The following is a 17,463-nucleotide window of genomic DNA, read 5'->3' as shown; positions in this document are numbered from 1 at the left end:
GACACTTCAAGTGATGCGGGAAGGGTTGTCAAGCATTGTCACAAGTTTCAAAGACTTCACGGAGACCCTACTCCAAGGATTGGTCCCCAGGGAGCACAGGTGTCAGGAGGGATGTGGTAAGGTTTGTGGCTTTGGTTAGACGAGCAGAAATCGTCTAAACTCAACCCGAACTTTCAAATTTCCCACAGCAGCTTCAGCTTCAACAGACCAATCGGCGTCAGGTGGACATTTTGCGCCATGTCGTAAAAAAAGACGAACAATGAAAACTCCCCATCAATAGGCATATATTATGTATGACTCTTTATCCAAACCTTCAAAATTAATATCAAAATGGGGCTGATGATGGAAATATTCTAATTTTTCATTGAAAGAAATTTGTGTTTTTTATTTATTTTACGACAGGTCACAAACCAGGCTGGTACATTGAAACCGGAAGTGGAGACACATGAAAGATGTGGTTTTTGTTTTCCCGACTGAGAACTTCACTTTCGGTCGACTTCAGACACATACGGAGATGTACAACGTACACCAAGGCCAGGAGGATATGGGAAATCATTTCGTCAAAGCCACCAGAAAGCGGGGTGCCTTTAAAACTGCAGGTATTGGTATTGACAGTGTGCTCATGCATTCCTCCCCCTTATTTAGTTACTAATCACTAAATTCTTGGTCTGCTCACCGTATATAGTGGGATAAACCGTTAAAAAACATAACTTTTCAATGAAGAGGGCAGCAAATTGTACTTGATTTTCTTTTGCACTTTACTGAAAACAGTTAAATGAACAAGGTTATCATCATAATCATATGAGGTTAGGGTAGGTTGAAAGGTAACGTTCAGCTGACTGATTTCCAAGGGAGCCCTGTGACAATCAACATAAACAATAATCATACAACATAAAACATTAAAGTTAAACCTTAGACCTCGGGGATTATACATGTAAAAATGGACCGAGAACGAAAAAAAAAACATTATCGCTAATGTTGCTTTCCACAACTCAGACAGTAGGAGGACACTATATGATATACATTCACATCAAGTAAATATGTTCTCCATTCAGAGACACCATCGCTAGTAAATAAGGAGAACATAATAGCATTGACTGTGGAAGATCAACTACATCAGGGCTGTAGGACCGAGAGTAAGGCTTTGTAAAACCAAGCTCCTAAGAGCCGGCGTGCAAAGAGTTACCGATCCCCGCCTCACGCACCCCACCTCTACACAAGGCAAGCAATAGTTGGGGGCCGGCATAAGTGGCACCAGCTGGTAGTGGGGCAGGTGCTCGTGTGGCGGGGATTTGTAACTCTTTGCGCACCTAGTTTAATTTGGTTTCCTGGGGTAGAACGAGGGTGACCACAATAGAATTTTCATTACATATACTTTCATATAGAAATGCTCTGCACTTTCCCTGTAGGGCTGGGTGAGGTCAATACGGGCTCAGAAGGACGTCCTGTTCCTGCACCTGAATGACGGCAGCTGTCTGGCACACCTGCAGGTGGTGGGTACACCTGACATGGGCTCCAGGTGAGGATGTTATGTCACTGGCTGGTTTGCACAGGTATTTTTGGAGACGACTTGAACTAAGTTCAAGTACACTCTGTGAGTCAGTGTATAAACATAACTTTTGGGTACTGACAGTACCCTATTCCTATACCCTTGAGAAATTTGGGCACCCTCGGCTCTCAGCGGCCAGCCTGATAGTTGGGAAGGGGTTCATTTACCCCAGCAAGTGACAGATTTTGTAAACACAGGCTATGCTATACAGTATACTCACTCTATTTAACCACCACTGCCACCCTGGTCAGTTGGCTTTGATATAAACTGGCTCCTTTAAAATGAATCTGCTTGCCTGGTATACAGTATCTGTTTCCCCAGTGTCTTATGGCAGTGCATTACCCTTTGAATTTAATTGAGAAAATACTGTACAACCTTCATTGAGAGCACTTTCAGGTGCGGTTTTTGTTTTATTTAAACTTTAAGCTATTTGCCCAGGGCATACAGTATCTGTTTCCCCCAGTGACCTCTCCTATGGCAGTGCAGTATCCTTTGCAGTAAAAGGCAAAGTCACACAGCTCCACCTATGTACGTCTGGAGGAACTGCATCTTTTCTATCCACACAGTTGTGCTGAATACTGGACCAATGTTACCAATACAATGTAATACCCCTAGGATGTAAAATAGGATGTTTTAATCTATGAGGAAGCCTTTGAATACTTTCATTGTGCCATTTTGCAAACCCTCTATAAAAAAGATTAAAACTTAATGAAAGGACATCTTCAACTGTACAGATTATAGGTGAAGCAAAGCACTACTACATGTACTACTAACGTATGGTAATTGCTTTTTGTTGAAACTATTTTCCTTACATATCTGTTTCCCCAGTGCCTTCTCCTGCAGTGCAGTGTCCTTTAATTGATTGAAAGAACTTTCGAATTCCGCTTTTTGTTGAAACTATTACAGTATTTGCTTGGCGTATCTGTTTCCCCAGTGGCCTGTCCTATGGCAGTGCAGTAGCTGTGGAGGGGAGGTTGTTCCCTAGTGCCCACCCAGGACAGGATGTGGAGCTCCATGCTGACAGGCTGGAGGTTATAGGGTCCTGCAATGTAAAGGTAAACACAGGTTTTGTTTGTTTGTTTTGCATAACCGGTAAACCTCATTTATGCGCAATGTTCCAGTTTTGTACAGTACATGTAAGTACAGTTAGACTGGATTCTAACTTCTAAGATTTGATCCACTCACACGGGAATGAATCTTTTCAATGTGTATTAAGTAATAACTGGTGCCCCCATAGTGTCTTTACCCCCCTGTAGTGTCCATACCCCCTATAGTGTCTGTACCCCTGTAGCGTCTATACCCCCTGTACTGTACATACACCCAATAGTGTCCATATCTCTATAGTGTCCATACCCCCAGTAATGTCTGTAACCCCCAGTGGCTGTTACCCCTATACATGTACTTGTGTCTGTACTCCAAGTATTGTCCGTACGCTGTTCGACCATACCCCTTGTAGTGCTCTTCCCGCTGTAGTGTCTGTACCCACTGTGGTGTCCGTACCCCTAGTAGTGTCTGTACCTACTGTGGTGTCCGTACCCCTAGTAGTGTCTGTACCTACTGTGGTGTCCGTACCCCCAGTAGTGTCCGTACCCCCAGTAGTGTCCGAACCCCCAGTAGTGTCCGTACCAGGGCTCTAGCCAGCGTCCGTTTTTCCGTCAATTGACGGAAATTTGCTGCGTATGATGGAAAAATTTTAAAACTAATCCGTCAACCTTGTTGGACAAAAATCCTTGGTGGAAGCTACAGGCGGCTTGGGGACGCTGTCCACGGCCGTAAAAGCTACCCACTGTTTGTTTTGCTATTGTTATTATGACAAAGTGTGTTGGTGCCCTTTCGCATACGATAATCTCATTAAAAACCCATTTTTCAAGGTGTCAGTTCAGTCTCTCTATCACCTGGAATAGTGTTTTCGCGACAATGGGAATTGGCTGACGGAAAAAAATTTTGAGCTGGCAAGAGCCCTGGTCCGTACCCACTGTAGTGTCTGCCTGTAGCGTCTGTACCCCTAGTAATGTCAGTACGCTCAGAAGTTTCCCTCTGTAATATACATATCCCGTATCCATACCATTAACCCTATATTGTCAGTACCCCCAGTAGTATCTGTACCCCATGTAGTGCCCTCAGTAGTATCCATATCCCATGTGTCCATATACCTGTAGCATCCTGTAGAGTTTATGCATAGCCTTCAATCTGTACAGTTGAATTTGTCATTGTATAGAAAGTTTGCAAAAATGGCACACTGAAGGTATTAAAAGGCTTGCCTATAGAATGAAACATCCTGTTTTACATCCTAGGGGTAAGCTATTGGTAACTTTGGTCCAGTATGACAGCACAACTGTGTGGATGGAAAATATGCAGTTCCTACAGAGATACATAGGTGGAGCTGCTGCATTGTATTTGTTCATATGGTACAACCTATGAGTGTAAAAGAAAGGTTGGCTGGTTCAATTGTTACAATATGTAATTGTCTGTTTTATCAATTATCATTGTTACTAGGAATTCCCCTTCAAAGCAAAGAAGAGGCACACGATGGAGTACAGCAGACAGTTTCCCCATCTCAGAGCCAGGACCAACTCTTTCTCAGCTCTGCTGAGAATAAGGAGCCAGGCAGCCAGTGCAATCCACAAGTTCTTCCAGGTCAGTACACGTTACTTATACATGGGCTGGAAATACTGCAAGAAAATGCATTTATGTCCACTCAAAATTGAAGAAGTATGCACTTTTTTTATTGTCGGTGAACAGGTTTGACTGTATTTTCATTACAGTAAAACCTGTACTAGCGGCCACCTTTGCATAGCAACCACCTTGCCATTGCAGTCACTCTTTGGCGGTCCCTTGGATTTTTCCCACTGACCTTTTAAGCATTAAGAAATAATCTACAGCGGCCACCTGTCCAACACGGCCACGGACGCATGATTTCCGGCTCCGTAGATAGTAGATACAAAATCACTGCCTATTGCGACCTTATGTTACCCTGCACCAAGTTTAAAATCGAGGTTTGCGAGGATTTTGAGTTCCCGATAGGGTCATTTTGGTGGTACCAGAAGGTACGTGTGCCTTGAAAGTTAGAGTGCAAGTCTTTGTTGGCAATTTTACCGACATTCAGCATGGCAATATCAATCATTTTTGTTAGATTTGACTTTGGCAGGATCAGTTGAATTTGAGACGATCAAGACAATGTTACTTGGTGAGAAAGATTAGTGGGTACTGAAATCATGTAACCTAACTACTCGTGGACAATTGATCAGCATTTTCTCTATAGTGGCCACCTGTATATAGTAGCCACACTTTTCCAGTCCCTTGAATGGCCACTATAGACAGGTTTTACTTTTTTTTTTTCTCCTGACAGGATGAGGGGTACATTGAAGTCCACACCCCTGTCATCAGTTCCAATGATTGTGAAGGGGCAGGGGAGCTGTTCCAGGTAAAGGTAGGGACAACACTCCTGTCCTCGCCATTCCTGATACCATAGTATCTCAAATAATGTATGCCAGATGACGCCATGCCTGTAATCACTCCAGTCCTCTGTTTTTAGTATGTCTTCTAACTTGGTAATATTTTAGTTTTGTGGGGTAATGGTATCTATTGTTATGTCCACACAAAGCCAGCCAGCTCCACAGTACTGAAGCAGATATCACAGGACAGTGGGAAGGACACCAAACATTTCTTTGATGTCCCAGCATTCCTCACTGTGTCGGGACAACTGCAGTTGGAGGTTATGGCCAGGTATGTACAGTCAAACCTGTATGTGGCCACCTATGCATAGTAAACACCTGGCCATTGCGGAAACTTTTTGTCAGTCCCTTGAACTTTTCCCATTGACCTAAGCATTAAGAAATAGTCTATAGCAGCCACCTGTCTAATATGGCTACTACATGATTTCCGGTCCGTAAATACAAAAACATTGCCTATTGCCACCATATAAGTTATAACGGCTCTGTCACCTTGCGCTAAGTATCAAATCATACTTTGCAAGGATTTGGAGTTCTTGACCGTCACGTTCATTTTGGCGGTAGCGGAAGGCCTTGAACGTTAGAGTGCAAGTCTTTTTCGGCAAAGTTACCAACATTTTGCATGGTAATATCAATCATTTTCAGTAGATTTGACTTTGGCAGGGTCATTGAAATTTTGAGGATCGTGACAATGTTCTTGGTGAGAAAGATTCGTGAGTACTGAAATCATGTGTAACTTATTTCTTGTGGTCAATTGATCAACATTTTTTCTATAGTAGCCACCTGTCTATAGTGGCCACATATTCTCCAGTAACTTTGGTGGCCACTATAGACAGGTTTGACAGCCTGCCAGGCACTTGACTTACTTTTCTGTGATTTCATTCCTTCTGCTTGTCCCAGTGCCCTGTCCAGAGTGTACGTGTTTGGGCCCACCTTCCGAGCAGAGAGGTCCCTGGGCAGGAGACACCTGTCTGAGTTCTACATGGTGGAAGCAGAGTTAGCCTTCACACAACAACAGGAGGATGTCATGGAGGTGGGTTAGTTAGTCATGTCTGTCTGAGTTCTACATGGTGGAGGCAGAGTTAGCCTTCACACAACAACAGGAGGATGTCATGGAGGTGGGTTAGTTAGTCATGTCTGTCTGAGTTCTACATGGTGGAGGCAGAGTTAGCCTTCACACAACAACAGGAGGATGTCATGGAGGTGGGTTAGTTAGTCATGTCTGTCTGAGTTCTACATGGTGGAGGCAGAGTTAGCCTTCACACAACAACAGGAGGATGTCATGGAGGTGGGTTAGTTAGTCATGTCTGAGTTCTACATGGTGGAGGCAGAGTTAGCCTTCACACAACAACAGGAGGATGTCATGGAGGTGGGTTAGTTAGTCATGTCTGTCTGAGTTCTACATGGTGGAGGCAGAGTTAGCCTTCACACAACAACAGGAGGATGTCATGGAGGTGGGTTAGTTAGTCATGTCTGAGTTCTACATGGTGGAGGCAGAGTTAGCCTTCACACAACAACAGGAGGATGTCATGGAGGTGGGTTAGTTAGTCATGTCTGTCTGAGTTCTACATGGTGGAGGCAGAGTTAGCCTTCACACAACAACAGGAGGATGTCATGGAGGTGGGTTAGTTAGTCATGTCTGAGTTCTACATGGTGGAGGCAGAGTTAGCCTTCACACAACAACAGGAGGATGTCATGGAGGTGGGTTAGTTAGGCATGTCTGTCTGAGTTCTACATGGTGGAGGCAGAGTTAGCCTTCACACAACAACAGGAGGATGTCATGGAGGTGGGTTAGTTAGTCATGTCTGTCTGAGTTCTACATGGTGGAGGCAGAGTTAGCCTTCACACAACAACAGGAGGATGTCATGGAGGTGGGTTAGTTAAGCTAAGGGCACAACCCGCCGTACGTACAAATACATGCTGTCTACGTGCCAAAACATAGGCAGTCTTTTGGGATCCGTAAGTGGTAAGTACCGCCTCCGTACGAACTCGTAGGGAATCCGATGGATTTTGGAGCACTCAGATGCGCTGTAGAACTTTACATGCAGGCAAAACTTTGCGTGCCATCGGGCTGCGGATTGGCCCCCTGTACGTGCCAGTACGGGTGACGCGCCTGCGGTGTACAGCCTGAACGTTTTCAGAAAAACGTGACGGACGTGACCTCCCCAAAAACCATAAGGACAAATTGCACATACGGCGGGTTGTGCCCTTAGCCTTAGTGATGACTCTTTCTTATCCCTTGCACGGGTCTCTCAACAAAGAAAAGAAATTGCATTTGAGTGGAGCAACCAAGAAGGGAGATGGTCTTAAAGAAGGGGTTCCCCTTCCAGGCTTCTAGATCTCCTCAGGGGCAAAGTTACTGTCAGACAGGTCACAGTTGAAGACTATGGTCACATAACCAACATGAAATGGGGCCTTCTGATTGGCCCACGTCCCCTGGCTATATGATAATGTGTATTGATAAATATTTATTCTCCAAACTCACAGTGAAACAGTGCCCCCTATGAGCTAAGTAAAAAAGTGCAGGAGTACAATGACAGAAGATACACCTAGAAGCTTTGTAACCTCAATAGAATATCTTGTATGAAGATTTGCCAAAAATTTAGTTTGTTAAATGATCAATGTACAGCAGGGCAGCAACAGGATATATTACGTAATAACATGGTGGACTTGTCATACCTAATTTTTCAAAATCTAACTCCAGTCGTTATTTGAAGCTTTCTAATGAGGATGCCCTTACTGCAACATCTTTCACTCCATAAGAGGTCTTAAAAGAACGAAACATATCACTCCTAGTTTGATCACTCTGGTAAAGATATATTTGTTTTTCTTTTATAAGGTAGCATTAGATATTTAAAATTTGTTGCAATTCCACCAGTCTATTAGCCATTCTACAGTGTATTTTCATATAGCTGTATCAGGGCTTGAAATACTTTTTCTGCATACCTGCACTGGTGCAGGGCTTGAAATACTTTTTCTGCATACCTGCACTGGTGCAGGTAACATTGTAAATTAAGCCCCGGTCACAAAGCGCGTACGATTCCTTGCGATTCCTTCCGATGCGCAGGATAAGCGCAGTGCGTCGTAAGTCGGGGGAGAATCGGAAGCAATGGTTTAAGTATATAAAGCCGTGGTCACAAAGCGCGTAGTGCATCGTACGATGAGGTCATAAGAGCGTGCCTGCTTCAATCGCAGTGAATCATAGTAAATCGGGGAGCGTCGTATGGCGAAAAATAGAGCTGAATTGGATTTTGAACATGTTCAAAATTTCGACATCGTCGTAAGACTTTATTTGCCCCCATAGCAGACTTCATTACGGCAATTTTTGTCTACTGATGAGGTTATAGATTCATGAATTGTTAGCATGTTGTGATGGTTTCAGTTTTCCCTGATATTGTGGATATTGACGAAAAAGGGAAAATATATCAGTCGCAACTGCCACAGTCGCAACTAGTGGTGCGTACCGAAGCTCACATTCCGGTTCAGGTCCGGACTCAAGTCCAAAGATTCCGGTTCAGGTTCGGACTTATAAGTCCGGTTTTTTTACGGTCGCTAAAGTTTCCCAATTAACGTTAGACACAAGCATAAACTTGCTCTACTGCGGCGACCCATTTGCGTATCCGGCGCCCGCCGCTGAGCCGCATGCTATCAAAATATTGCCAAAGACGACTGCATCATTTTCAAAGGTGTAGAAACATCGATTTTTAATAAAAACTATCGGGAAATCACGGCAAAATTCGACATTTTCCGCTTGTTTTTTTGACGGCCGAAATTTCAAAATGGCGCTTGCGAGGTCATAGGGGTCAATGGGATAGCCTACTGTAATGCGGGTAGAAATGATGCGTGCGGTGTTTTTATCTTCTACATTCAACCGTAAAATTAATTTTAAATTCATTCGTTACAAAGATAAATGCAGAAGGTATAACATAAGTTCATGAACTCAAAACTTTTTTCTAAAATAGAACGTGCCGGTGTTTCTTTTTAACAAGCTACTCACCCATGCTTTTAGTGAAGTATCCCGGCAAGCGGCAAATGTCATTTACAGTCGCCGCGCCGGAGATTTGTTTTAGCTTGTTTATCTTGGAAATTTTCTTCATTTTTAGAAGATATGGGACTTAAAACCCATACCAGGAGATAAACAAATCCACATGCTTTATTTTCATTGGTAATATTGCTAAAGTCAACCTGTCATTTTTGCCGCGTTGCCGGATTTTGAAAGAAGGTTGCCGCGGCGCGACCATGTGCTTGGCTTATGGCGGTAGGACAATATGCAGAAATACGTTATTTTCTGGCCTGTTGGCTGCGATTAAAAAGTCACATAGGCATCTAGCGTTGTTTTTAGATGTTACTAGTATACAACAAGAAAGAGATTTCCGGTTTTCCAGAAAACCGGTCTTTGACGTTCCGGTTTTAACCGGACTTGAACCGAAAGTTATAGCAAGTCCAAGTCCGGTTCGGCGAACCGGTACGCACCACTAGTCGCAACCAGAGAACAGCGCGCACCGCACAGGTGATGCAGACAATTGTTTGATCGCTTCATGCACGTGAGTTTATAATTAGATCAAATCTAAGCTCTCGTCGGTCTTGGGTCAGTTTACCATAATCGTAATAACCATGGGGACAACTCGAACATAAAGGCAGGCTCTATGATTCGGAAATATGTATGATATAATGCTTGTGATATGAGTTTTGTATGATGGCATCTTTTTGTTGATAGCATATCATGATATGATCTTCAAAAGAGCCTGACACGGAGAGCCGGCAAGCAGGCCGAGATAATCGTACCAGTACTCACGCTTGATTTGAACTTTTCTTGTAATGCTCTTATTGTCATGGTCTCTTTTAATTTATTTTTACAGTTAAATATATCGTAGGAAGGTATTCAACAGCTAAGTCCACATTTTGTTGGTTAAAGAAGCACAAAAGCGGCCAGGCGGCTATTCAAAAGAAACGCAAGTGAAAAATCGTACGACGCTGGAAGAATTTTGAACACCATCCGATGCGTTGCGATGGCTGATTTTGCTTACGATTTTGCTGCGATTTACTGCGCTCATCGTACGATATGCGGAATATACCATCGCAAGAAATCGTACGCGCTTTGTGACCGGGGCTTTACCTGCACCAGACAAACTTTACCTGCACCACTCTGCATTTAGGAAGTATGGATAATACTATTTTTTCCTTTTATTCTTTATAGGTAAAAACAGTCCATACACAGCTACATTAAAGGACATTTTGTGTATAAAACTCAGACCAGTGCAGGTTAGGTGCAGGTAGACATCAGAAATACCTGCACAGCTCCAATTTTACCTGGCACTAACCTGCATATGCAGGTGGTATTTCGAGCCCTGTGTATGTTTTAAATATTTTGCCTTATTACTTGAATAGCTGAGTGAATGTATTTTTGCCCAGGTGATAGAGATGATGGTGAAACAGCCAACAGAGCAGATCCTGGCCTTGTGTCCTGAAGACCTTCATCTATTCTACAAGTTTGTTTCACCAGGACACAGGGTGAGTAATGTTGTTTTTTTGTGACAAACCAGTAGTATATACAAGCTGTGTATAAGATCAGATTTGATGCACTGGGATGGACCCTTCTGTTGTGATTAATATTGGATGAAAAGAGGAATTTCACTGCAACAATGAATGTGTAAATAACTGTACACAGTGTGTCTGTCTTCTCTGTCATGGTCGGTGGAATAGCTCAACTGATCATTGAGTTCATTTGGGCTAAATTGGTTCAAAATGACTTTGAATTCACTTTGTTGATAAGTTAATGATTTCATTTATGGGGAAATAATCTATTGATGGCATTCATGAAATCCATTTCATGTTGCCCTGTTGGATATGATTTGATGGCACCTTGGCTATGTATGTTTGTAGATAAAAACCTGCCAGTGGGTATTGTGAGATGTGGTGTACAGATAGGGCAAACTACATCTAATTCTGACATACATCTACATGACTATTGTACCTTTAGGGTTAGAGTACTAGATACTACATTGTACATATGTTCATTTTTCACTTTTGTGTACCAAAAATTACAACTGTGCACATAATTTTTCACAATAGTTGTGCATCACTGTTGAGAACACCTTACATCACCTTGCCATATCTTGTGCTCAATTAAAGGAGCACATATTGGGGGTCAGTTCAACTCTTTGAATGCTTTCAAGCAACTTTCCATGAAATGTTTTATATTTTATTTTTTTTAGGAAGTTGTGGAGAATATACTGACATCAAGATTTATCAGGTAAAAATTTCTGCTGCCTTTTGTAATGTTTGGATACTCACACGGTGTACTATCCTTATTCAGTATCATTCACTTAAAGTTTGAGAAAAAATAATACCATCAAATTGAAAACTACAAGTAAACTGTTGTCCAGCTTTTTCTTGTCTTTTTGTGCCCTCTAGCTTCATACTACTTGATACAACTGGTTTTAGAGTGTCTTTATTCTAGAGTGTCTTTATTCCCCATGTTTCTTGTTTGTGAATATAGGGTTTGTAGTTACATTTTTTCCTCCATGAAAGATGTAGAACCTGTTATTGTCTTTGGTCTGTCTAGTATGTGTTTGTGGGTTTACTTGAATGTACTTTGTGTTAAACTTTCCAGATATTTGTGGTCAGCATAAGTCAGGAACCTCTGGATCGATATTTACCTGGGTGGTACATGCATGTTTTGTGGAGATGAAGGTCAAGGTCAATTATAGGCCCCCTGAAGACTGACCTTGGTACTGCAGCAGAACTTCCAATTTTTTACTAACTCACATTCTAAGGACATTATGCACAATTTCTGTCCTTTGTAAAATAGATAGTTTCTTCTTCTTTCCCCTATCCAGGATGACCTACACAGAAGCAATTCAGATTTTAAAGAAGAATTCAGAAAATTTCCAGTTCACACCAGAGGTAGGTTTGGTACTGGTAAGGCCTAGGAAAAAAATGTTGTTTTTATAATAGTTACAACCACAACAAAAACCTGTCCACTTTTTTGGGATTGTCAAGGGACAGAAAAGTTTTACAACCTTTTTTTACCTTTACAACCTTCCACAACTACAGTCATGGCTACTTTGCTAGCCTAGTGTCACTTCTGGTCTTGGACCGGAGTTTCTTTTACAATGTCGGAGGTTGGCAGACAGCCTCAGGCCGATGGGCTACAGTTCCACTAGGAAACGTAGGACGTGAAACTTAATCAATATGGTGGAAAGCCGTTTCCTGCTTCTTTCCGACAAACTTATAGGTATCATCTATTGCCTCTTTATTTTGGGTAGGATATGTAGCGAAATTTTGATTTTGGGCCCCAAAAGTATAATTTTTTAACGCTTTTTTTAATCAAAGCTGCTTAGAAAAAACGAATTTTCCCAGGATAACGGCCTACGTTGTACATGTAGAGAAGCTAAATTCTTCATGTTGAAAAATTAAAAGAAAAAAATCCATGTGATGACTTCCGGCAACTCCAGTCAGATTTGAACTCCGACCCAGAACCCTCTACAAGTACAATCATTTTTATTTACTAATAGACTATAACACAACTAATTTTGCTCATTTTGGTAATTTCCCATTATGATTATGTCCAAAGAAGAAAAAAGTCCTTTTTTTTTCTGAAATCCGAGGAAAATTGATGAGCTTACTGAATGTCATCCATAAAATCCACTTGCTGTGGCCTTAATCTAAAACACAACTTTACTTTTCCTATGCCTGAATGCCACGTAGTAGACTGTCAGACTCCCTGCATAAATTGATTATTATATCCACTGGTGCCACAGTTGAGAATCAATTTTGAAATGAGAGTCACATATACAGTATTAGTATCACCTTTTGACCCTCAAATCCCCCGTTTATTGAAGTATAATGCATTTGATGATATTTATATAAGAGTAATTTAGTTTGTGAATCCAAACAAATCCTACTATGATTGAGATGATGCTCCACTGTGACCTAGCAAATCCCATCTCTCAAACCCTGTTGATACGCAAAAAATTAAATCAGCTTATAGGGGATAGTCACAGATTTGTATTGTATTTTGTTCAGACCTTCAAAATAGGTTTTTGTTACATGTGTTACTTGAAACAGTTCTGTACAGTAGTATACACTGGGAATTTTGTTCCTTTGTTCAGTTACTGTAAAATGCATTTAAGTTTGCAGGGATTTACCTTCGCAGTAGCAGGAAAATGGAGTGTTCACGGTGGTAGTAAATTAGCAGTAGCGCCATAGACTGTAGTCTCATACTATAATGGATATATGTTCGCGGTGGTTTTAAGTTTGTGGTGAAGTGGCCACTGCAAAAACCGCGAACATTTCTGCATTTACCTACAGCACTTTTTCAGTAAAGGTATGCTATGTAATTATCTTTGTGTTCCCCCAAGTTAGACCCTCTTGGCTGTAGGTAACAACTTCCAGGCCTCCAGTAGGCACCCTAGGGGGTGGGCTAATGAGTTTATCACACTCCAGCTGGCTACAGGGGAAGATCTTCTTCTTTTCAAACACTCAATTTTTTTTCACTTCAGAATAGGATATAATCATGCACTTAGTCTATTTTGTAGGGTATCAATAAGCTGAGGTTACAGTTTGTAGACATGTTTGTATGATGCACTGATGTTGCAACTTCTCTCACTGAGCCTTGATATTCAATGCTAAAGGGTAGACTAAAGAAATGGCAGGAAAATCTACTTTTTGTATTGTCCAAATATTACGTAGCATTAAGCTTTAAATGAAAAGCTATCACTACCAAAACATCAACACCAGCATGTCTAAGGCAAAATATACAAAATCTGGACATTCTGGTGCAGTACCAAAGTCACAAGCCAGGGGACACAAAACTGACCATAACTTTTGGTTCTATAACACCTATCCAAATTAGCAAATATCATCAAAATTTATCCAGGCTGCTGAGGTTGTCATCATAAATATCACCATATCACAAAAATCACACCAAAAACTTTTGTGCTGCATTTCATGGAGGTTGGAGGGGATAAACCACCATGTTTGCTTCAAAATTTATGAGGTATACTCTGCATTAAGCTCACAGACCAGAAAGACATGCATACCAGGTCCTGTATTTACTTTTACAGTAGGATAGCATATTTCACCTGCACATACGTTACTGTAACTGCATTTAAGTTCGCGGGGATTTATTTTCACGGTAGCAAGAAAAAGGACTTTTTGCGGTGGTTTTAAGTACAAGGTAGCACCATGCACTGTAGTCTCATACTGCCATGGACAAATGTTCGCGGTAGTCTTAAGTTTTTAAGCAGCCATCTCAAAAACCGCAAACATTAGACCACCGCAAAAATTTCTGCATTTACGGTATGCAATTTAACGTTAGATAGCGGAATGAAGTGATAGATTACTGGGCAGAAGATATTTGATGTAACAATCTTTTTTCATTTAGTTTCCAATCCAAACCTCCTATTAAACATGTACATGTGAATGATTGAGTGGCTTCTGTACTGATGCAAACATGCAGAATTATTGTGCAAACCTGAGATAGCGAGGTGAATGACCCATACATGTCCTCACTGATTTCTTTATTCTCTAAGACGCTCTCTCTACTATCTCATTAAATGTTGACCTTATCTCACCTTGCAAGACTTGGAGGAGACTATGTGGATCACTGGAGTATAGATTTATTACGTGTGGAAAGAATGGTCAGCGAGCCTTGGGGAAGACTTTTCCGTTGGATTTTCAAGGTTACAAGGTTCAAAACTCTCCCTGCTGAGAGCTGCTTTAAATTAATTGTATTTTCAAGGTTACAGTATTTATGATCAGTGTTTTTTCAACCTGTCCCTTTTGATACACTACCAGAAATGATTTTTTTTGTGTATCTTGTTTTTCTTCCTAACAGAAAATTTATCTTCCAGGAAGAAAATTATTCTGTACCCAAGAAATCTTTTGCTTGAATTTTTGAGACATTTCTGAGATTTAATATTCTTACACCAAGAATACTTTTCTTACATCAAGAGCAAAAATTCTTGTATTTCTTTGAGTTATAAAAAAAGCAAGCATTTCTAGAATTTTTTTCTTGCATCATATTGAAAAAAAAAGAAAAATTTTCTTCATCAATACAAAGAAGAATAAGAAAATTGTTCTTTGCTTGAGAATTAAGTTTTTTGGTTGTTTCTTATTTTGCTTGTTTTGCTTAGAATTTTTATGTGGGCGAAGCCAGCACGTCACCGGAACGTACTGCGCCTGCGCGAAAAGTATAGACATGCTAAACCTTGCTAAACCCCCGGTTTACTAAAGGGCCGCATTTAAGAAAGTACGTGCGTATATAAGGGTAAAATCCCGTGTACGTTTTACATGAAACCATGTCTCTAACATATACTGTGCAACAAGCGGTATTTCAATGCAACGTTGACCAAAACAAGCCCCAAACCACCAGGGTTCGCGCAGGCGCAGTACGTTCCGGTGACGTGCTGGCGAAGCCACACATATAGTTTTCTTACAAGTATTTCACCGGAAATCAGAAACAAATGGAAGCCTCCATGTACTCCATGTTTCAAGCTTTTTGATTGGCTTAAAGTCGCACTTTCTCGGTTGTACGTCAGAGGTGAACCTATCAACGCGCAGGACACAATCGGCATCCATTTTGATAATAGCCAATCAAAACTAAGGAAAAATGGAAGCTGTTAGCAAATACTCCGCGTTCCCAGCTTTTTGATTGGCCTAAATTCAGACTGTCTCGGGTGTACGGCAGAGCTGGACCTATCAACGCAGAGAACACAAAATGTCATTCGGCATCCAGTTTTATAATAGCAGCTGAGACGCGGCAGTAAGTCGGCCATGCATTCGACCAAACAGGCGCTCAAGGAAGAAGTTGCCCGCCACGGAATGAACAAGATTGATAAATTTGCACAGAAAAACATTATCTTCAGAAAATGGGACCTTGGAATCTTGCAAATTAAACAGTGAACGGACGTGTTCAAGCTACGCATTGCATTTGTATACATGTACCTGTTAAAATGCCGGCAATAACGTTACGGCAAGCTTGGCCGAATGGCTAAAGCACCAGCTACGATTGCGCTTTTTGCGCTAGGTCAACCCTGGTTCGATTCCGGGCGGGAACAACTTTCTTTTAGTTGTCCTTTTTTTTTCTTTTTTGATATTTACAACAATTTTATCTTGCAAACAGAGCATCGTTCAGTTTACACGCCTTTTTATTTATTTTTTAATTGCCCTCAAAAGACGGCGTTTAAACGGTCGGACGGTCCATGTGGGGAGGGGGGCTCGTCAACGCCTCGGACCATACCGGCAGCCAAATACTGTATCGTCGATGTCTGTCGCCTGCGGCGTTAAGTCAAATTTGGAATGGAGGCTACGGTACGGTACCGGACCTGAACCTGATCATGAATTTCAGCTTTATAATTAATTGCTACACAGCACAACCCGTGACGTCAGGTAAAGGCCGAGAATAGGGGTGAACCGAGAATACGGGGCACCTAATGGCAATTACTATTGTGTGTAAGATAGTTTGACTAAAACTTCAAAAAAGGCCACGGGAAAGACTTGCTGCATTTTCGCGAGAATGTTGTCATTCTAGTTGTTTCTTTTCTTGCGATTTTTCCTTTCTTTTCCCTTCGCCCACATCCTGCATTTTTTCAAAAATGTTGCCTTTCTAGTATTCTACATTTTCTTCTTGCAAGAATATTTTTCTTCATATAAGAATTTTCCATGGGGTAAGGAAAACAAGCAAAAGTCATTTTTGGTAGTGTAGCTTCTCTAAGTTAATCAAAAAGTAGGAAAGGAGAATTACACAGTCATTGAAATGCAAATATTTCATGAACAAACAGCAACTTTCTCATTGGCTACACTAAAATTTGCCATGTTTTCATTGGTTGAACCGATAACTCACTCACTCACTCACTCACTCACATGCAATCACACACTCACCCACACTCACACAGTCACTCACTATTTCACTTACTCACACAATCACTCACACTCATACACACTCACACAATCACTCACTCACAAACGAACGAACAAATGAACAAACAAACCATGACCACGGTGGCCGTAGGGTCATAAAAACTTATAATAATTGAAAAAGCCTGAGATAGCGGGTGAATGCCCTCCTCATATCCCTACTGACTCCAGTTATTCCTAACAAGCTCTCTTCTTAGATCTCATTAATGTTGACCTCGTCTCATCTTCAAGACTTTTGAGGGGATTATGCCGGATCACTGGAGTATAGATTTGTTGCGTGTGGAAAGAATGGTCAGTGAGCGTTGGGGAAGAATTTCTATTGGATTTTAAGGTCATTTGTAATGTGTTTCTCAGCTTCTCCCCATTGAGGGCTGCTATAACCTAATCTATATTAGCTTGATGCATTGGAGCCACTGTTTAGAGAGGTCCAGACTACATGTACTGTTGTCTTGTAGCTCCGATTGTTGAAACACTTTTTTTGCTCCTCTGTATGCTGTTTTTTTTTAAAAACAGTGTCTTTGATTATATTTACCTCCATGA

At 41.4% G+C, this 17,463-nt stretch overlaps 1 protein-coding gene across 1 annotated transcript in view; it reads left to right on the top strand.

Moving 5' to 3' along the window:
- The first annotated feature begins 401 nt into the window (after window positions 1-401).
- LOC118419086 (probable asparagine--tRNA ligase, mitochondrial) overlaps window positions 402-17,463 on the top strand; it is a 40,568-nt gene continuing 23,506 nt past the window's right edge. The window contains exons 1-10 of the mRNA XM_035825369.1: window positions 402-599; window positions 1,410-1,519; window positions 2,484-2,604; window positions 4,046-4,186; window positions 4,899-4,979; window positions 5,154-5,275; window positions 5,902-6,034; window positions 10,414-10,512; window positions 11,217-11,254; window positions 11,841-11,907. Of these exons, the coding sequence (XP_035681262.1) occupies window positions 453-599; window positions 1,410-1,519; window positions 2,484-2,604; window positions 4,046-4,186; window positions 4,899-4,979; window positions 5,154-5,275; window positions 5,902-6,034; window positions 10,414-10,512; window positions 11,217-11,254; window positions 11,841-11,907 (1,059 nt within the window). The 5' untranslated portion in view covers window positions 402-452. The remainder of the gene's footprint in view (window positions 600-1,409; window positions 1,520-2,483; window positions 2,605-4,045; window positions 4,187-4,898; window positions 4,980-5,153; window positions 5,276-5,901; window positions 6,035-10,413; window positions 10,513-11,216; window positions 11,255-11,840; window positions 11,908-17,463) is intronic.

Source organism: Branchiostoma floridae, chromosome 7 (genome assembly GCF_000003815.2).
Source record: "Branchiostoma floridae strain S238N-H82 chromosome 7, Bfl_VNyyK, whole genome shotgun sequence".
NCBI lineage: Eukaryota > Metazoa > Chordata > Leptocardii > Amphioxiformes > Branchiostomatidae > Branchiostoma > Branchiostoma floridae.
The sequence above is the reverse complement of the archived record's forward strand: the minus strand, read 5'-3'. Positions and strand labels throughout refer to the sequence as shown.